At 39.6% G+C, this 21,191-nt stretch overlaps 1 protein-coding gene across 7 annotated transcripts in view; it reads left to right on the top strand.

The window, feature by feature from the left end:
- Positions 1–672: 672 nt before the first annotated feature.
- Positions 673–21,191, top strand: part of UPF2 (UPF2 regulator of nonsense mediated mRNA decay) — a 73,918-nt gene continuing 53,399 nt past the window's right edge. For 3 of the 7 annotated variants that reach the window (XM_068911714.1, XM_068911881.1, XM_068911637.1), the window contains exons 1-6: positions 1,229–1,353; positions 6,939–7,318; positions 8,373–9,152; positions 14,871–15,031; positions 16,081–16,278; positions 18,350–18,499. In XM_068911714.1, the coding sequence (XP_068767815.1) occupies positions 6,957–7,318; positions 8,373–9,152; positions 14,871–15,031; positions 16,081–16,278; positions 18,350–18,499 (1,651 nt within the window). In that variant the 5' untranslated portion in view covers positions 1,229–1,353; positions 6,939–6,956. The other 4 variants (XM_068911788.1, XM_068911492.1, XM_068911565.1 and 1 more) reach the window with 3 other exon arrangements.

Genomic DNA, 21,191 nt, shown 5'->3' with positions numbered 1-21,191 from the left:
TTCTGTGCAACTAAATTAACAATTGTAAACGCTTTCATACATATTATCCAGACAGTAATATTGATACAGCAGGAAGACACAGCGGAGATACCAGAATTTTTCAGTCCGTTCTGATAACTCATAATAGGATAGTAGAATACAGAAATGAGACAGTTATTTTTGTTGACTCATTTTAATATCAGGTCAGATCAGTCATACGTTTCAACGCTTTGATGTATACTTAATTTTTTGCTTATGGTTCCCCTCCCTGCAGTGCATCATCCAGGAGGCATCAGAACAAAACTGTGAACAAAAGCATTGTTATATGTTAGCCCTTAACATATGCCAGTCTGAAGTTTGTGTTTGACTGATTAACGTAGAGCTGTTCTGAGAGCGTCTTGGAGCTTCGAGTACTCGCAAAGACACTATTCTACGACTGTTAATCATCCAGTAGAAAGTGATATGTGTTATGCCGTAAAATACAGTAGGAAGGAATACGTATTACGTCGTAAAACGCAACAGAGAACATCCGTAACATCGTCTGACCGTGTGATTTGACTGAGTAGGATGCCACCGTTATTGCTGTTTTTCCACCGCGGTATCGGCGGAAGAGCTCTGGTAAAAGCGCCGCGCTCGGGTGCCCTAGGCAGGCAGGATCATTTCCCCAGGACTCCGCCATCTCCTTACGAGAGATACCAACGAAACGACCAAGGCTCAGGGAGAAACCCGCATTAACAGGCACGCGAGGATCGTTTTAAAACAGCGTTAAAAACAGCGTTATCCTAAGGGCAAGGTACCGTTTTGACCCCGAGGCCGATTTTTCGCTGAGAGCTCATGCTTATAATTTTAAATGCGTATGTGTTAATAGTTTAAAAAAAAGGGGGGGGGTGACGGCAGCTGTCAGAGCTTAACGATGAGGGAAGCCCCCGACGCGACGGCGGCCGTGACGCAACGCACCGCCTCCCGCACTGCCGAAAGCGACGTCACGGCGGTGACGTCACGGCGGCGCCGCTGCGGAAGGGCCGTCGGCCAGCCGGCCCCGCCCCGCCCTCGGCCACTTCCGCCTCCGCCGCCCCGGTAACGCGAGCGGGGCTGCCCGCCGCCCGCCTGCAGGACCCCGCCCGGGGCTGCCCGCCGCGCTGCCTGACGCCGGCCGCTGGGAACGGCCGCTGGCCTAGCGGGCCGGGGCGGGGGCGGCGGCGGCGCGGGTAGGCGGCGCGGCGCTTCCTTGTGGGCGGGTGGGCGGCGCGGCGGGGCGAGGCGAGAAGAGCGCGGGGTCCTCGTGCGCCAGGGGAGGGGGCGGCGGCGGCGGAGGAGGAGGAGGAGCGGCGGGCGCTCACCGGCAGGCCGCGCCGATGTTTGCCCCGGGCGGAGGTAGCGCAGGGCGCCCAGCGGCCCTGGGCGAGAGGGTCCGCGGCGCGGGGAGGGGGGCGGGGGCCGTGAGGCGGCGCGGGGTAGCGGCTTCCTCGGCGGGGGGGGCCGTGAGGCGGCCCGAGGCCGGTTTCCGCAGGCTGCCGCGGGAGCGGGCAGGGCAGGGCAGGGCCGCGGAGGTGGCTCGGTGGTGGAGGAGCTGGTGCGCGCCGGCGGCGCCCGGGGGGCGGCGCGGGCCGCTGAGAGCGGCTCGTCTTTGGGCCTCCGTTCCCCGGTGAGAGGGGTCCGGCCGCGGATCTGACAGCAAAATATCGGCTCCGAGCCGCCTGGAATCGAAAGTAAAACTGCCCAGCGGGGTGGGCAGGCCTGCTGCCCCGCCAGCGGGCAGGGGGGCTTCTTCGCTGCCACTTCCTCTCCTGTCCTGCCTCTCATCTTTCAGAAACTTACGGCTGGGTTTATTTTCTTCTCGTTGGCCGTGATCTTTTTCTTATCTTCCTTGTCTTTAGAAGAAACCGGAATTGCTTTTCAATTCTGGAAACTTTTAACACGCTGAAAAACCTCCAAGTGTAAACAGACAAATCTCGTCCCCTTTAGAAAGTGCATCACCCGACACTTGAAAGTGGGACCCCTTGCATGCGTTGTTTGTCTCTCTAACTTGTTTTCTAATAGAGTAGCTGCATAAAGGAATACTTACGTGGTTAAATTAACTTCCAATAGCAGTACAAAAATAATGGGAGAAACTTTAGTAAAGCAGGCACTCCTCGTATCTGATGTTTGTACAATGGTATTTCTCCTCCCATGCGTGTTTTGATAAGGATTGCAATTCCGATTCATGCAGTTGCAGTCTCTCTGTGATAAACTTCTTGTAGATGTGAGAGAATTAAGCAGTTCAAGGCAAGGTGGCAGTGTTTATGCTTTGTGGTTACATTAGTGATGCTGATCTTTAATACTTTGTACAAACCTTTGGAAGCCTTGAGAATAAGCCCTTACATTGATGTTTTCTGTTAAGTGTTGCCTAATGCCATCAATTTTTCGTAGAGTGAGATCGGTGTGAAAAGCGGAATAGAAATTCCAAAACAATAAATAGCTCTTAATTAACCTTGAGTTCAGGCAGGAAAAATAAACATAGTTTTCACTTAAAAAAAAAAAAAAAAAGCATCTATAGGTGATTGAACTAAGATGATAGAGGTTCAGAACTTCTAAATGTCACTACAGATATCAATGGCAAGTGGTCCAAGAGCCCATTGAACTCATGTCTTTTGTCTTCTCTGGTCTAATTTTGAGCTGTGAAGCACCAGTTCCTCCTATCTGTTGGCTTCTGACGTTCATTTCTCCTCCTTTCCTTTTCACCAGTATGCTCACATAAGCATTAGGTACTACATAGAAGTTCCTTTTTTTTTTTTCCAATAATTCCTTAACATTCCCTTAATTTGGACCCAACTGTGTATCTTCAGCCTATCTTCTTTCATAGGTTTCCTGTGAAAATGGGACTTAGGTGAGCCTGCTGCCTGTCCATTTCTTTTTTTCCTCTGTATCTTATAACTCTTGAACCTTTTGGCCAGTTTCAGCTGGATTAGACAGCTGAAAGTTTCAAAGGTATAACCTTTCTACAGATCTTGTGATAATCAATGGCTGAGAAGAACAAAAAAGACTTAAAATAACATGCACACTGAGGGAAAGGCTGCAGCATACGTTCAATGAACAATTCTGTTCTGTCTTTGCTGTTAGTTGGCACTTGCGCACTGACCCGTGAATCAGTGTGTGTATAGCTTGGAGACAGCCACCACGCTGGCTGCTTCCTGCAGTCAGTAGTTGGTAGATATAAAGAGAGTTGGAAGAACAGTGGGAAGGTTTGGGGAGACAAGAGCTATACACAGCGGGCGGCGCAGAGTGTTGCAACGCATATTTGTTCTGTGATATATGACAGAAATCCATTAGAAAATAGGTTTCTTTGGCATGAATGTTCGGGGGAGAGGGAAAGATGATATTGCTTTGGGATCGAAATCACACTGCACCAGATTATGCTCCATTCCTTTTCTTTATTGCATCTTCTCTCTCTCGCTTGTATAAAAGCAAGACTCAAACATCCCTTTAAAACAGAATTGTGAGTTTATGTAAGTGATACGAGGAGGAGTACTGCTTTTAGTAAGTGACCATGATGCTAAAAAATGCACATGTAGCTGTTTGTTTTTTTCCCCAAATTATAATTAAGTTGCTCCATGACCAACAGGTGAGGAACAAAGATAAAAGCCAGAGCAGTGGAATTGTAACATGTTTTTCCAGCACTTCTTTAATCAAACAGCCATTTTTCCAGCGTTTTCCTTTTGAACTTAGCTGCAAGTTTATCTTTTGGAATCTAACCCTTTTTTTAAAATGAATATGTTGCTCTGTTTTTGTGTTTAATTAGCTTCTTGGTGAACATAAACATTTTATTTCATAAAGCTTTTTTAGAGAGTCCCATGCAATAGTCTCATGGATATAATCTTACTAGCATGATGTTAAAGTGATGTTTGAATGCTAAAACTTTCAAACCCTTTGTTTAAAAAGGGTGGGAGGGGTAGTTTAGCTGCCTTGAACTGATACAACTTCCAATATGTGTTCATAGTGAAAAAAGATTAGTGACAAAAGATTAATGAACTCTTACTGCTGAAGCTGAAACAAAATATTTAGAGGGTTTGCATCTTCTAGATGGATCTTTCAGGACTAGGCCCTAGTTAACTGGCTTATGATGACTGAATGTCCGTTCTGAACTTTTAACATGAAGGGATTTTGGGAGCTGCTTGTTTAGTGGGTTGTTTTTTTTTTTTTTGGTAGGGAGTATTGATTTAAAAAAAATCTAATTACATCATCTTAAATCTTTTTATTACAAAATCAAAGTAGTTCTGAGATGATGAGCTGAGAAACCTTTTAGTTGTAGACAAGCATTAGGGAGCCAAATTTGCTAGTACTCGTGTAAGCTATGCTGATTTGAGTGGTTTCAGTTACGGAAATCAGTGCAAGAAACATCTCTTAATTGGTACTGTTGTCAATAGCGATTATAGAGGCCAAGTCCTGAATAAATTCTCCATTGATAAGGCCTCACTACTTTTTTTTTTTATTTGAAGGAAAACGTAGGCTTTTACCGTATCTGAATATTCTGATCTATGAATTTTTATAAAAGAATTCTTCTTCAGAAGACATGAACAAGCATTTTAAAAAGTAGTGCAGTTTTCCATATGGGATAGTCAATCTGTTATTATATTATTTAAGAATCTGTCATTGTTGGGGAAGGGAATGAGGAGTATTCACTTAGAAGTAGACATTTTCTTTAAAGTGATGTCATATTTATAAAACTTATTAAATACTTGCAAAGAATTAGAAGCCTTCTTATGTTAAATTGGAGTGCAAATGTCTTCGTATCCATTTTGTTGAATGGATGCAGGCGATAGGCAAGTCTGGCCTGCTTTCATCATCCAAGCTGAATGAAATGTAGAAATTTATACAAAAATCGGAGTGGTAATTGAGACTCAAACAAGCATTAGGAGTAAAACCAAGTGATGTTGCTTTAGGAGATTTTTGCATGCAGCCGTGTCCCAGCAGTCCTGCTCATATACGTGCTTAATTTAAAGCATATAAATGCGTGAAGCTGATATATTGGCAGAACTGGGACCTTGGTTCTGTCAATACAGAAGCATTTTACTGCAAGCCTTGCAGTATTCCAGAATCCAAAAGTGTTTAATGTATCGGCAGTTCAAGGCAAGTGGCGTGAAGAAGAATGAAATACAGCAATTAAAGCTAATAGTGGACGTGGGCTTCCCCCACCCACTCACAAGAAGAACTGAGACTACTGTAGGTGAGGAGTGGATGGCTCCATTCTCTGTTTCAGTCCTAGTTGGCCCTCTCTGATCCTGCACGTGAGTTAGCACAGTGCCCTCGTGTTAAGGTGGCCAACTGCATTCTGGACTCTCTTTACAAGAGTTATCCAGCAGCTTGTGGGAAGTGATTCTTCCCCTCTGTTAGCTGCTTGCAAGACCACATCTGGACAGTATGTGCGGCTGTGAGCTCTCTGATACAAGAAGGACATTGATATGGTGGAGCAAGTCCAGTGGAGGGCCACCAAGAGGATTAGAGGCAGAAGCACAAGGTGCCTAAATAGAGGCTGGGAGAACTGGGTTTCTTCATCTATAAAAAGAGAAAGGGAGGTCTTATTGCTGTCTACCGCTATCTAACATGAAAGCATGGAACAAATGGAGCCAGGTTCTCCTCAAAACTGCACAGGGATAGGACAAGAAGCAAAAAAACACAAATTGGAACTTGACGTACTCCAATGTGATATTAGGAATGCTTTTTTTTCAATCGCGTGAGTGCTCAGATGTTGGAGTGGGGGCTTGGAGAGGCTGTGGGATCTCCGTCCTTGGAGATACTTGGAACTAAACTGCAAGGCTCTGAGCAACCGGATCTAACTGGACTTCCTTTGAGCAGTGGTTTGAACTAGGTGATCTCCAGAGGTTCCTTCCAACCTAAATTATTCTGTGGTTCTATAGTTTCTTATTCAAAGTATTAACTTTTGGATCCCACGCCAAATACAACCACAGAGTAGAGGGCTAGAAAAGCCAGATATGATAAAGCTTCTACAAGGCTTATGGAGGAAAAAAATTGATTGAGTAAAAAGAAAGGTGCAGATTGGTGCCTTTGCTAACTGTAGGCTATTGTAAACTTTCCACTGTCGTTTCTATTTGCCCTGCTGGCAGGGAGGTTTGTGCATACATCTTAGTGCAGCACTGTGCTGGTACCTGTGCTATGGGGAAGAATGCTTGCAATGACAGGGGAAATTTTGGAAGGGATAAGGAAAGAGAGAGAAGTAAAGAGATACTTCTCACCGTGAGGGCGGTCAAGCGTTGGAACTAGTTGTCCAAAGAGCTTGTGCAGTCCCCTTCCTTGGAGATTTTCAAGACTGGACTGGATAAAGTGCAGAGTAACCTCATCTGACCTCACAGTTGATCCTGCCTTGAGCAGGAGATTGGACCTCTTGAGGTACCTTCTAACCTGAATTACCATGTGATCCTAAACAGAGGTATTAGAGGGTGGCATATTCTTGGAAGGTGCGAAGAAAGGTCTGAGGTGCAGGTGTGCAGAGGAACCTAGAACATAAATCATGAGGAGCAAAGTTTTATTAGGTGTGATGATTAAACAGGTTTTTAAATTAGATTTTTTTTTTTTTTGAGATGGACTTCTAATTATGTTCCAACATCTTGTGTTCCTAGGGCTGTAGTAACTTCAAATATTTTACTTTGCAATTCATGTTGAAGACAACTCTATAGTCTGTTCAGATAATCAGTGTCATAATTTAGATTTGGAAATGAATTCTTGCACTTTCCCTCTTTTCTTGAGCTAAACATTATAACTTGGGACACTGTAACAAGGTAATTGATTTTTACCTGTTATTAGGTTTAGTCCCTAGTTCCAGGTTACTCTTTGTCTTTTGCTGATGAGTCAAGTATTTGTGAGTTATTTTATTCGGCTGAGACCTAAGTGAGTATGGGTGGGCTGTGAATTTAGTCATATATTAACAGCAAGCTAAGTGTACTTACTTTCCTGTATTTCTGCAGACTTGCCTGGGTAACGCGATGCCAGCTGAGCGAAAAAAGCCAGCCAGCATGGAAGAAAAAGAATCTTCATTAAATAATAAAGAGAAAGAGTTTAGTGAAAGGCGACCAGTGAGCACTAGAGAAAAGCCAAAAGATGATGTCAAGGTTGGAATGAAGAGAGAGACTTTAAAGGTTCCTGAAGATAAAAAGAAAAAACTGGAAGAGGATAAAAGGAAAAAAGAAGACAAGGAGCGGAAGAAAAAAGAAGAGGATAAAGTAAAGGCTGAAGAAGAGCAAAAGAAGAAAGAAGAAGAAGAAAAAAAGAAACTTGAAGAGGAAGAGAAAAAGAAGCAAGAGGAGGAAGTTAAACGTCAACAAGAGGAAGCAGCTGCTCAACTCAAGTAAGCCATCTTTTATTTATTTAGTTGTCAAATGCTGTGAGGATTGTGGGCTATGTTTATAGATTAGCTGTTTGAGTTACCTTGAGTTATTGGAGTTGTGCATATATGATGAATTTGACATGATTAACTAAGCTTAGTAAAGCTCTGTGACTGTTGTGTAGTTTTGAGTTTGACCTGTTTAACCTCCGTTACTTGGGCGTCTACTCTGGCTTTTTCGTTGGTGTTCTTGTAAGGGCCATGTAATGCACAAATATGATTGAATAAAGAAGGACAAATTCTTTTGAGGTGGGGAACTATTAGTGCCCTTAAAATGGGAATACAGGGTAAAAAGGCCCAGAGATCATAAAAGGAGCAAACCTGCTGTGAGTGATTGCTGTAATTTCTTTAAATCCGTCATAGACGATTGATACCTGGATGGCAGGCAAAGAATGTAGTCTGGAAGTTCAGTATAGGATCTTACCAGTGCAGTATTTGTTAGCATGATATCAAAAGGAACTGTGGCATTGAAGGTATCGTCTTTAGAACAAGAAAACCAAGACTCTTGTCATTTTTGTGTGTGAAATAACATCGCTTTCTAAGAGCGAGGATAACGTTATAGCCAGAATCTAGATGGGACAGATGTATTTTGCCTTTTAAAAATGCATGTCCAACTTCAGTGATTTGGGGGGAAAAATATCTTTTTGTTTTTCTTAGCTCTGTTATAGAGTAACCTATTAAAAGGTATCTGACTTTGGAGTAAAGGGAGTTTTATGTTTACATTTTGTAAGTGTATTGGAGTTACAATGTTCTGCATAGAAATACTTGAGAGATTCTGTTTGTAACAAGTGGGACTTGCCTTTTGCAGCAAAAATTCAGACAGAGTAGTTGACTGAAACAGATGCTTTTGCTTATTAGGATTAACTTGTGAAATATAAGATCATTAGAGTATTTTAGAGTATTGGAGAAAATTTGTGCTTAGAACTATTGACTTCAAACTTTCTTTAAAGCTGTTAACCTTACAGCCTTCGTTACAGGTTCTGTAATGAAAGTAGTAATATTTGTTTATTTACTTTAGAGAAAAAGAGGAAGCCCATCAGCTCCATCAGGAGGCTTGGGAACGCCATCAAGCAAGGAAAGAACTTCGTAGCAAAAACCAGAACGCGCCAGACAATCGCCCTGAGGAAAACTTCTTTAGCAGGCTAGACTCCAGTCTGAAGAAGAACACAGCTTTTGTTAAGAAGCTAAAAACCATCACAGAGCAACAGAGGGACTCCTTGTCCCATGATTTTAATAGCCTGAATTTAAGCAAATACATTGCAGAAGCAGTAGCTTCTATTGTGGAAGCTAAACTGAAAATATCCGATGTGAATTGTGCTGTGCACTTGTGTTCCCTCTTTCACCAGCGCTATGCTGATTTTGCTCCTTCGTTACTTCAGGCTTGGAAAAAACATTTTGAAGCAAGGAAAGAGGAGAAGACTCCCAACATTACCAAGCTAAGAACTGATTTGCGTTTCATTGCAGAATTGACAATAGTTGGGATCTTCACGGACAAGGAAGGTCTGTCTTTAATCTATGAGCAGCTTAAAAATATTATTAACGCTGATCGAGAATCCCACACTCATGTTTCTGTGGTTATCAGCTTTTGTCGGCACTGTGGAGATGATATTGCTGGTTTGGTACCAAGGAAAGTAAAAACTGCTGCAGAGAAGTTTAACTTGAGCTTTCCTCCTAGTGAGATAATTAGCCCAGAGAAACAACAGCCCTTCCAGAATTTGTTGAAGGAATACTTTACGTCTTTGACCAAACACCTGAAAAGGGACCACAGGGAGCTACAAAATATTGAAAGACAAAACAGGTGACATTTAAATGTTGCTTTTAATTTGTGGAGAAAAAATAGTTTAGTTATGAAATGCCTAGATTTGTTTCAGGATTTGTCACCAGACAAAAGTCCGTGTCAGTGGTATATAGAAGAAAAGCGTGTTCTGCCATGTATCTCAGAGGGGGGGGAAAAAAACCCTTCTAAATACACTTTGAATATTCCAACAGAGGGGGGGGAAAAAAAAAAAAAAAAAAAAAGAGAGAGTCTCTCCAAATACCTTTCAGAGGTGGGGGTGGGAGGAGGACCTTGAGCTTTAATTCTCAGCTTGAAAGTAACGCTTCTTTCCCAGCTGGTATTGTCCTTTTCCAGTTGGCACGATCTGATTTCTCCTTCTCCACCCACATATATCTTACAGAGCGTATGCCACAACGGCTTTGGTTTACTTACTTTTTTTAGTGTACCAGTGCTGTCAATGGTACTGAGTACAGAGGAAAAATTTAGTTAGATTAAGGGATATCCTTACACTTTAATGTGGGCATATCTGGTGCATTAAAAATTGGGGGTATAGGCAATTTGATACAAATTCCCTTAAGTGTCTATATGAAGTATTAGTATATGCTCATATCCTTCAATACACTGTTAAGATCTGAGTGATTTAATTTCCACTCTGACCATATTGTTTAATAATCACTCGCTTTTCTTTGAAGTATCCTGAATTGTTATCACTGGAGCCAATCGAAAGCCAACTGCAGGTCTTAAAATTTGGTAATTATTATATCCTTTTGGAATTGCTCTAATCAGATGGAAATGAACACATTACTCTGTGTAGATAGGTTTCATCCAAAATGCTGAGATGAAACATGACTTCAGGGCCATACACGTGCTTGGAATACACCAAAACTTGACGTTCCCAAGCCGAGGATTTAAACACTTAGGTCCATTGTGGTGCTAGGCGTTGCGCTGCGGTCCTACTCTGGTCTGTTTGTTTTGGGTTGCGTTTCACGGGTTATAAATTGACTTTTGAACTAGCGTTATTTCTCCAATTACCGTATTCCTTTAAAGGGAATTGACTTGTCATTTTTTTAAATTAATGAGTATAAACTTTGTACTCTCGCAATTATAGTTGGTTCTGGACATGAACGGGATACAATTCCAAATCAGGACCATGATACAGTAGAAAATACTGGGTTAAGTGAATTTGGATTCGTAAGATTGACCCCCACTACACCACTTAGCGTTTACTTGTGGATATCCATTTAAATAGGGTTTTTTCTGTGCCGAAATTCCAACTAATGATCTGGGTCACTAGTGTTTTCTTCTGCCAGCCACTTACAAATGGTTATAGAAGTATTCGCTTCATAAAATATTCTGGGAAATTCACATGCAACAACTTACATTTTAAAAAAAAATCTGGCTAGGATTTCAATGGGTTTAATGTTGTAAAGTCTGTATGATAGGAGATTAAGTGAAAATAATCCCAACAGATGTGAAGAAATCAAGAGAAGAAGAAACTTAAGTACGTTAGGATAGGGAAGTGTACTCGTCGTTGACCTACTCTGAGCGGGAGGTTGAACTAGGGACCTCCTTAGGTTCCCTTCCAATCTGAACCACCTTATAAATTTAGGTGCAAAGCTTTGTTTTGAGGAAGAAATGTGAAGAAGAATTATTTATCCCTGGGTGAAGACAATTCTGTTTTTTATGTGAACTTTTAAATATTTAGTTTAGCTCCTTAAAAGTTGGAGAATAGATTTTTATTTAAGAAATAAGACAACAAAGTCTTTACTGCCTGATTTTATTTGGTTTCAGTGTGTCTGCAACAAAGAGATATGGTAGGCAATTGCATGCTATGGATGTGCAAGGCGTGAAGTCACATACAGAAATCTAGCTAGTCAGAGGTCTGTGAATACCGCAGGGACTTTCCTAAACTGTAGATTTCTGAAAAGTGTTTGTAAAAATGATGATAATCCTATTGAAGAGACCTGTCCTCTGTGTTCAAAACCTGGTCTACTTCACTGATAGCAACAGCTTTTATTCCTACCGCTATTCCAGAGCCAATGAACTGAAAAGGGAGTAAGTTGCTCCCCCTTCTGCATCAACAGAATTTGTTCAGGTTATGATGTTTGGTCCGATAAGTATCTCTTGAATTCATCTGTGTCAGGAGAGTTGCCACCGTTGTGAAATGACTCAAGCTGTGCGGACTGGTTGAATTAATTGTTAATTAATTTGCTAACTAGTGCTCTAGCACTGTATTACCTGCTGAACTGTGCTTAAAATTTAAAAGCATTATTACATACAAAGGTTTGTGCAAGTGGCTCATTAGAGAAAACGATCTCGAGTTGCGCCTTGACAACAGAACCTGGCGTTTGGCTGGTTACGCGGCTAAGGGCACAGCAAAATCTGTGCAGACCATACTATTGGGAGGAAACAATTTAATTCCAAAATTCCAGGATGGGTATTCAGAAGTGATTGTTAGATATGGAGGAAACTTTTCATTTAAGTGAAGGGTGTTTTTAAGATCTAATGAACTTTGTGACACTTCATAAAATTTTAGAAAGACATAAAGTGAGATAAACTACCCTAAACAGTACTGTTAATTGTAAAAAGCAAAATCCATTTTTGCATACAGTTTGTTTGATATATTTTATCTTGCTTGAATTTGTTGATGCTTGTCTTTGACCAGGAGACTGAACTGTGTGGTTTTACTGTTACTACAGCGTGGATTTTTCGGTTGTTGTGTTTTTTTTAATAATAGTGCAGGGCTTCAATGGCCATATTTATGAGACTGTAGGTAAATATTTCAACTTAATAAAATATATACTTAACTCATAGCTGTCTCCATGGAAAGGCCGTATGTTAACACTTACGCGTGTTTCCTTAATCCAAACTACTACCTTTTAGAAATTATCAGACGTCATTTAGTTAGTAAATTCTGTTGTTTGTCCTCTTTTGCAAGCCAAGGAAATGAATGTTATGTAGTTAACATTTTTGGAAGAGGGACGTGAAACGGAGCTTTTGCTAGTGCAGTTACTTCTTCCCATCTGTCAAAACAGCTATGCTGGGTTTCCATTCCCGACAGGTGTAAGGGATTTTGTTGCTTGCCCTATGTATGTGTTACATACAAAGATGACTCGTGTTTTACTGTTAAGTTGGAACTAAACATATCTAAGACTGATATCCCTGAACTTACATTGCTTAAACTTACAGACTTTTTTATACCATAAAATGTTCAGTATTTTGAAAGCGTGTGATTGGTGTATAGTTACTCTTTTATTAAAGACTGATGATAATGTGATGATACAACCAGTGCCAGGATTTATGGCATTCTCGCCTTACTTCAAATTGTTTTCTGATGCTTTCATTTCAGTGTGGGATTTAGGGTGCATTCGTCAGTAGCTGGAGCTAGTCAAGTCCAATGTTAACTAGCGTTATTCAAGCTACTGTAAAACAAATCTGAGACTTGCTAGGGAAGCGCGTTCTGTCAGCTTCGCTTTGAAAAGTCTGCATTTCATCTGAGCCCATTAATAACCTTCTTTGGCCCTGTTGTAGTCAGCCCCAAACAGCTCAGCAAGGTCCAGAATGTCCCTTAGTGGTAAAGAACGGACTGTGCTGCCTCACCATACAAGAACCATTGATGCGGAGTGGAACACGCCCCAGACGGGAAAATGCGTTTCTCAGAAGCCTTAGTTGGGAACAAACTGGAACATCTCTAATGAGCAGCCAGCTCATATGTAGCTGACACAAAATCAAGGATGACAGAAAACTGCCATTGGTCTTCTGCAGCAAGCTTTATAGTAGCAGAGATTAATTTGTTCTGTACGTGTGAGTCAAAGCACTGGAAGTTCTTGGGTTTTCTTCTTTAAGATCCAGGACACTTTGTATTTCTGCCTTCTCTAGGAACTCTGCTCTGTATTGTAAGAGGTTTGTTATTTGTATTCTTTTTGGTATTTAATTTCACAAGTCATGTGGCATCCTATCTGTACCAGAAGGAAGACATAGTTTAAGTTTATTAGTTAAAAACAACCCAAAAGTCTGTTGGTATAGTAATTGGTCAACATTTATCAGAATTGCTTTAGTCCGAGAGTTTTCAGGAACTTGAGGAAAAGGGAATTTTTGCATCTCTTGAGTTAGCATTAAATTAGAAAATACAAGAGCATGCATAGAGATGAAAGCTATGTGTTATTTAAACTTTTATAATGTTAATATCGGATTTGTGTTTCCTAAAATAATGGTAATTTTAGATCATTGTCATTTCTTAAAAGACAGTTAAAATAGATCAGAGCAAGCAAATGCAATATGGAGTAAAAGCGAATCATTTGCAAATTGAGATAAAGATTTGGCTAAGATTTATCTTCCTGAAATGAAAGGTAAACCTGCAGACCTCGTAACTCCTGCATGGTTTCACTAAATGACATCAATCTAAAATGCGCTGTCTTTTAGAGCACGTGCAAGATTTAAATGGTCTTTGTTTTAGACTTTTCACATGTGTTCCTGTAGGGAACGTCAGGTGGTCTTGTACAGGCTTTAGGTGAAGTTTTACAAAACACTGGAAGTAGAACACCGAGCCTGACGAAACATCTTTCTTTGGTTTTTCATTTAGAATCTTGGATATTGCTTGAAAGTTAGTAATATGAGCAGTGTATAATGACGCTGGTTTCTTTGCTTCAAAATAAGGAACTGTGAGTTTCAAAAAGTTGCAAAAACCTTTGTGATCTGAAAGTAGCACGCTTCTTGGTAAGGAACGTTGAAAGTGTGGTTGCTGCACTCTGAACTTAAGGAGAACTTGTGTATTTTATGCACTGCCCACCTAGAAAAAAATAAGAGAAGCGTAAAAATAATTACTTGCATGTATTGCTTGCTTTTTTTTTTTTTTAAAGTATGAAATGAGTAACACTTGAACTATACTACCTACTCTTTAAAAACACGTGAGACTTTATTTTTAAGCTGGTATAAAATGTTTTGAGTAATCATTCCTAAATTGTTGGGCCTTATTTGTTGTTAAATTAGTAAGAAAATAGAGTTGTACCGTTCTGGATGTAATCCTGAAATGGCTTCAGTGTGTGTAGTGCACTTCTAAGCAGTGTTTATACTCTTCCAAACTTAAGTTGCTTTTGAAAACAGATTTCAATTTTAAAAAACATATTTGAAACCTTACAGTTTAATACTACTGTGGGGCAGTATCATGAAATCAAAAAATACGTGGAAAAAAACAAGTATAACCTCTGTTAATTTTAACTGATAGCCTTGAAATAAGATGAATCCATTCATTTTTCCAACAAATTAATGTGCAATTCTTCTGAGCCTCTTGGTGGTGATTGTCCAATTACTCATTTGAGCAATGTGAAAACATTGTTATGGATGCAAAGCAACTCTTATTCAGCTTTCATGCTAGACGAATGTTTTGCTTTACTACAAGTGTCGTCTTTGTTTATTGTGCACATGATCGTTTTTAAGAAATTTTTAAGAAATAAGGAGATTTTTCTTACCAGATAACCTTTGTCCTTGGACATCGTAAGAGCTTCTGTTACTGTACTGCGCTTGATTATATTGAAATTGGTAATTCAGTACAGTTGGAAAAAATAGCTTTGCCCAAATTTTTGCTGTACTGTTGCAGTCTAAACTAGAACGCACGTAGTTCCCTCAGAGAGGGAGAGTTGGCTTTCCTAAGTGGAGAAATTGGTAGTAGTTGATTATAGTTCAACTATCTTTAATGGAAAAGGTTGGCTAACTGCAACTTTTAAAATTTCATCCTTGTAGGCGCATTCTTCACTCCAAAGGAGAGCTGAGCGAAGATCGGCACAAGCAATATGAGGAATTTGCAATGTCCTATCAGAAGCTGTTGGCAAATTCTCAGTCTCTGGCTGATCTTTTGGATGAAAACATGCCTGACCTTCCCCAAGACAAACCAACACCCGAGGGTATGCCATCTTCTCAAGCAAGTCAACGGGGCACAGGACTTTTCTTGGGCATGGTGGTGGAGCTAACCAAAACCCTCTTGCTGGCATGTTCTTCCCGTTGATTTCTTCTGGTTAAGGGTTTTCCCCCTTAAGGATATTGGAGAATAATAAAGTGTTCTCTAGGGAAATAATTAAACCCCAGCTTATTAACTATTTATCTATATGCTGTGCAGTTATAGTAACTTTAGTATCTCTTTAGCTCTTTTCAGGTAGTACAGGAATGAATGGAAAATGAAAAATATTTTTCGACTTAGGTTCTGTTAAATGATGGAGTGAATTGTTTCTTTAATATTTAAAGAAATACTATATGCTAGAGTTCTATGATCTGATACTGTTCAAAAAAGTATTTTAAGTGTATTTTGCGTCAGGATGTTGTCAAGAGCAGGAAAGTATTGTGTCAAATCAGCCGCTAGGTGGCTCTCTGCGACACCCTCTGACCCCCCAGGAGAAGCACAACATTTACTTTGCAAAGTGAATGAATTTCACGTTTCAGATTTGCAGAGAGACATTGTTGACATCTTGCATTTACCTTCTGCCCAAAGTGATCTTGAGCTCAGAAATAAACTTTTTCTTGAATGCCCCAACTTTAAAGTATACTTTTTAAGCTCCCCTGTTCTTAAAGTGTAATGGGATACAGTTCATCGTGCTCAAAATAATCGCTTTTTATAATGCGGATGAAATCTGTTATAGCATTCTGTTCTGATACCACAGAAAGTCTTTGTTAATTTTACGTATTTCACCTTTTCATCTGATACTATCTTTCTGTCGGTATCAAATTTGTAACCGCCAAGGTATCTTAAAATTGTAATCAGGCTATTACAAGCACGTTGTTATATGTTAGAATACTTAAGTGGGCACAAAGGTATTCATAAATGGGTTAGCATGACTTTAAAAGGTTTTTTCTTTTTTTTTGTTTTTGTTTTTACTGTTTTCTGTCTCTTACAGTGTCTCCCCTTTTAAGGTGTAAAATTTGTGGAAATGACTTTCTAATGGTTTCACTATTTTTGCAGAGCATGGGCCCGGTATTGACATTTTCACACCGGGCAAGCCTGGAGAATATGACCTGGAGGGGGGTATCTGGGAAGACGAAGATGCTAGAAATTTTTATGAGAATCTCATTGACTTAAAGGCTTTTGTGCCAGCAATTTTGTTTAAAGACAATGAAAAATGTTCCCAGAGCAAGGATTCCGGCAAGGATGAGTCAAGAGGTAAAATGCTTAGATACATGGGTATTTTTTTGAGTCTTTTTTTTTTTAAATCCATTTATCCTGTCCAACAGATACACAGATTTGATGGAATAATGCATTCTAATGAAATAATTTATTGTGATCAGAACAGTACACCAAGTCAGGTGAATTTTTAGGGAAGAAACTATGTGGGATAGGTATTATCTAAATATGATGTTTAGGAAAAAATGTAAGTGCAGTTTAATGCTAACAGTAATTTAAATTTAAAATAATCAGTGATTAACAAATGTGAGTAGATGTTAACTTTTCTGTGAGGAACCCACAGGTTTAGTCTTTACTTTCAAAGTTAGTATTTCAAATGATCAGTTTCAAATGTTAGTGGTTGCTTGTTTTTTCCACACTGACTGTGTCAGTATAAAATTATGGCAGGTGAAAAGGTCTGGATAGTTCATCAGTTCTGATCTAACCCTGCCTTCACAGCCAGTCGGTGATAGGCTAGTTATAGTAGGATAAAAATGACAGTTGCTGTGACTGGCTCAAAGCAAAAAGTAGCAGATGCACTTTTGGGTAAAAGTGCTATTTTGGCATTTAGGTAAGAAGCAAAGACGTGGGCTACATAATCAATATTGACCTTTTTAGAAAATTAGGAACGGAGCATGAACTTTCTAGCTTTCGGCCTGCTTTCTGATTTCTAAATTCTGCTTTTTCCCTGTGAGGATTATTAGGCGTTGGAGCAGGTTGCCCAGAGAGCGTGTGGATCTCTATCCTTGTAGGGTTTCAGGACTGAAATGGCAAAATCCCTGAGCAACTTGTCTGAAGTCAGTCCTGACCTGCTTTGAGCAGAAGGTTGGCCTAGGGACTTTCCAAGGTCCTTTCCACACTGAATGATTCTGTGATTCTAAACACGTTGCCTCCCTTGTGAATATACTATTTCCATATAAAGTGCATGCTGTTTAGAAGCTTCGTTATATTTTTGTTTGAAAAAATTAAGTGTTTTAATGACATTTTTTAGCTTGAAAATTATTTTTTATGAAGCATATATGTAACCTACAAATGAGGCCTAAAAAGATAGGGAATTTTTGTAGACTGTATTCTGTTGGGAAGAAAAATCTGTGCTGGATTGGTGTTGTCTAAGAAAAATATTTTCTGTTTCTTTCTGCTTCTTCGTTTAGATGTTCATGAGTTTTCAAAGAAGAATATGTTTATAAGATTCTTAATTGATGTTATGCATAATACATCTCTTGTGGAGCTTACAGTATCTGATTATTTTGAGGGGAATGAGAAGGTGATGCTTGCAACATAATTTCAGAACGTTTTCAAATTCATTGTTTTGTGAAGAAGAGTTAGAATGTAGGATGTCATTTGACAAGATTTAGGGCAGGTGTTTTAACTATAAAATTCTTCATGAAAGATTCAACTTTTTTTTTTCCTCTATATCTTCCTTCTGTTCTGTGTTACTTGCTTTTGGTCTGTGTAAAACGATTTCTCTTTGCCTTGCTATGTCAATTCTGTTATCAGTTGAGCTGTAAAGAATATGCAGCATGCATCTAACATTAGAATTTCTATCTTTGAGTCATTGGCTCTTTTTGAATAATGTTTACCTATTAATTCATTCATTGGTATTTTGGAGGAAACTATTTTTGGTTTTGTGCCTCCCAGTATGCAAGATAGTTTTGATTGCTATTTCCATGTGATGACCTGGTAATCCTTTTCAAACAGAGAGACCACTTAGACCACTACGTTTCTAAGCATCTTGTCTTGTTTGAATGTATGCACGTGATTCCATGGAAAAAGTAGCAAGTATAGTTCAGAACAAACCAAAATGTTGCGCGGTGTTGGAAGTCCTTAACAGAGCCCTTCATAGGGAACTGTAAATGGGGCAGTTTTTCAGGCATGTCAAAGGATGTCAAAGCATTGGGACCTAGCAAATGGGAGAGTGTAATATAAAGAAGTAGACCCAACTTTGCTAAAAGGAAACGTGGTGAAGTAATGACGCTAGGGAGACGTAGTTTTTAGATGCGTGAGTTGTCTTGTATTCCAGTCAAGACTGCATCTATTTAGTAATTTGATGTTTCTACTTAACTTTAACTAGATTCAAAAGATGCCAAAGATAATAAGGAAGCACCTGGGAGTGAAGATTTGGAGTTGGAGCTGGAGAACTTGGATATTAATGATGATCCCCTGGAATTAGACTGTGGAGATGAGGCAGAAGATCTTACAAAAAAGCTTCTCGATGAACAAGGTAAAAATAAGTAGTTTTCAGAATCCTTTGTTGCTTTCTGACTGTTTATTGGACCTGATATTAGTCCCTAGATATAAAAAACTCCCTCATTACCTATTTATATGTAGGTATATATTTATATATATTTTAGAATTTTTTAGTTTAAACTTGAGCATCTAGAAACTGTTTAGAATGAGTTCTGCTTCTTGCTTCAGATTAATCTTGTGGTCATAAATGCGTTCCTAGCAAGACGTTCACATACCAGTGAAAAGTATTTTACTGAACTTTGTGATGAAAGTTAATAGATTCCTTTATATGACTTTCTAAAACAGACAAAAATACAGGCAGTTCTCTGAGAAGTGACTGCGAAGAAGTATGTAGGTTTCAGTGCACAAATGATTTCCTCAACAAGTGTGGTTAGTGTACTAAGAAAATACCTTTTTATTTGTAACTCATCTTAAAATCTGTGATTCAGCTGTTCCTCATTGTCAGAGACAGATTTTTCTTTTGATGGTATGGCTTTACATAGAGGAATCTGGTCAGGCCTTATGTATTCTGCTAATTATGTGGGAAGTGCTACAATTTTTACAGAGTTTCTACAGATTGTAAAATCTGTATCTGTGTTAGGTTGACTAGGTAGAACAGCAGCAAAATGTTTCTTGAATGCCTCTTTTATGAGAGCTATGAGGCTTTTCTTTGCTGTGCTACTGAATTTGGGGAGTCTACTGAAAAGCAGCATTAAGTAAGTGTTAGGGGCCAGATTGATGGAGAACCAAGTGAGGTGTTTTCTTGGATCCCAGATATTGCAATATTCCTTTGTATTTCCAAGGACCAATGCAGTTTCTGCTCTTTATTTTCTGAAGTAGGATGCTCCTCTCTGCCCAGAATGTAAAAACATTGCATCTTGGTTCTGCTAGATGGAGATTCTGTGGTATAAAAATGGAAATTTTATGTGATCTCACCATTTTATAATCTAATCATCCTCTTGCACGAAACGGCTTTGGGCTTTAAAAGCTAAGAAGTCGAAGTCAAAAGTTCAAACCCTAGAGTTCACAGCAAGGCAAAGAAGGTCAGGCCTCGGAAAAGGCTGTATCAGCATTTAAAGTATAGATTCATCTCAGCAAGCTGATGCATGGATCTTTTGTCAAGCTAGTCAAAGCCGAAATCAACCTCAAAGTGCCAGTTTCTCTCTACTGATGATGGAGACAGCTTAGAGCATTTGAGTTTTTAAATTACATCACTGCACTGTGTGCTTGAAGTTAGATAAATGGAACCTAAGGCTAGGGCTACACTGGTCACAAATTCAAAGAAATGAGCCGAGGCTGTTCCAGAATATGACTGGTTTAGGAAGGAAGCTTTTTTTTTTTTTTTGTGACCCCTTCTAGAGATCGTTGTTCATGCCAGGAGCTACAAGAGAGACCTGTAGTTAGAAAGCATGTTAGCTGTTTTGGCAGCTGGGAAAATCGAGTTAAAATTTTACAATTCAGTTTATTTGCCAAGTAGTCTCAAAACCAAAACAAAAATCATCAGGATAATCCTCCGAAACGTTTCCTTAACGTTTTTCCTTTCTTTGCCTGGACAGGATGAGAGAAGTCGTACCCTCTTCTTTTGAACAAGTTTTCACTTCCGTTTATTCTCTTCTGTGGGTAGTCACATGATCAACTCATTAAGCTGATTAAGATGTTTTGTTAAATTGTAGCACCTTCACCTTTCCTGAGTTATGTTGTCCTGTTAGAGACCTCAAGCAACAAAACAGTAAAGGGCTTCGTTCTAGCTATCTGTAAGGGAGGTACACAGAGTTAACATCTTGAAATCAGAAAGAAAAGGAGCTTTTCATTCTGGATCGGGCCTAGCCTGCCAGCTAGGTGAGGAATATTTGGGTAATAACCAAATTCTTCCAAATGTTTATTTCCTTCTTTTGTTTCTTGAAGGGATTTTTGATTTGATAGGAAGATAAAGATTAATCCAAATATGTGAGAGAAAGATCCTGAGAATTGTTTAAGTGAGAAGTAACAGGAAATGAAAGCCGGAAACAGAAGCTGCAGCCTCTATATAGTTCTAGCTCACTGGGAGGCAATGCCAGTCTGCGTATGTACAATGATACGGAAAGGACTGCTCGTGCTTCTCATTGTAACAAGTAGGGTAACGCCTGTAATGTGATACTGCAAGATGGAATCTGGATTTTCTTTAAAAGCAGCTATTCACTCATAGTTAAACATACTCCCATCTGAAAGGTTCATCTGAAATGTGTCAGAATGAGAATTTTTTGTCATTGAACAGCCCATCCTTAAAGACACCCTTTTGCTTTCTACCTGAAGAAGGTAAATGCCCTTTGGTTCACGGTGTCGGCTTTTTCATAGCAGAGAACTATTGCTTCATGTCTGTCTTTACTCATCAGCTTACTCTTGTAAGACAAGTAGAAACTGAGTATTCTTCAGACTTCTATACCTGTGTCAAATTTGTTTGAGACTGACGAGTAGCTTCAAAAGTCATTGATGGAAAAGACAATAAATACAATCAAAGAAGATTTATTCCCTCAGAACACTAGGTTAAAATCAGCACTGTGCACTTTACTTGAAACATGTTACTTGAAACAGAGAAACACAATGATTTCTTCTGTGGTAGTCTGAATGCACTGAGTTGCTAACACCAGATACACATAATTAGCAAAGATCTGAACTGAGACATTGTTACTAGTTTTGTGACATACTGC

The sequence above is a fragment of the Struthio camelus genome, chromosome 1 (assembly GCF_040807025.1).
Source record: "Struthio camelus isolate bStrCam1 chromosome 1, bStrCam1.hap1, whole genome shotgun sequence".
Taxonomy (NCBI): Eukaryota; Metazoa; Chordata; class Aves; order Struthioniformes; family Struthionidae; genus Struthio; species Struthio camelus.
Note: the sequence above shows the minus strand (reverse complement) of the source record. Positions and strands in the feature narration are given on the sequence as shown.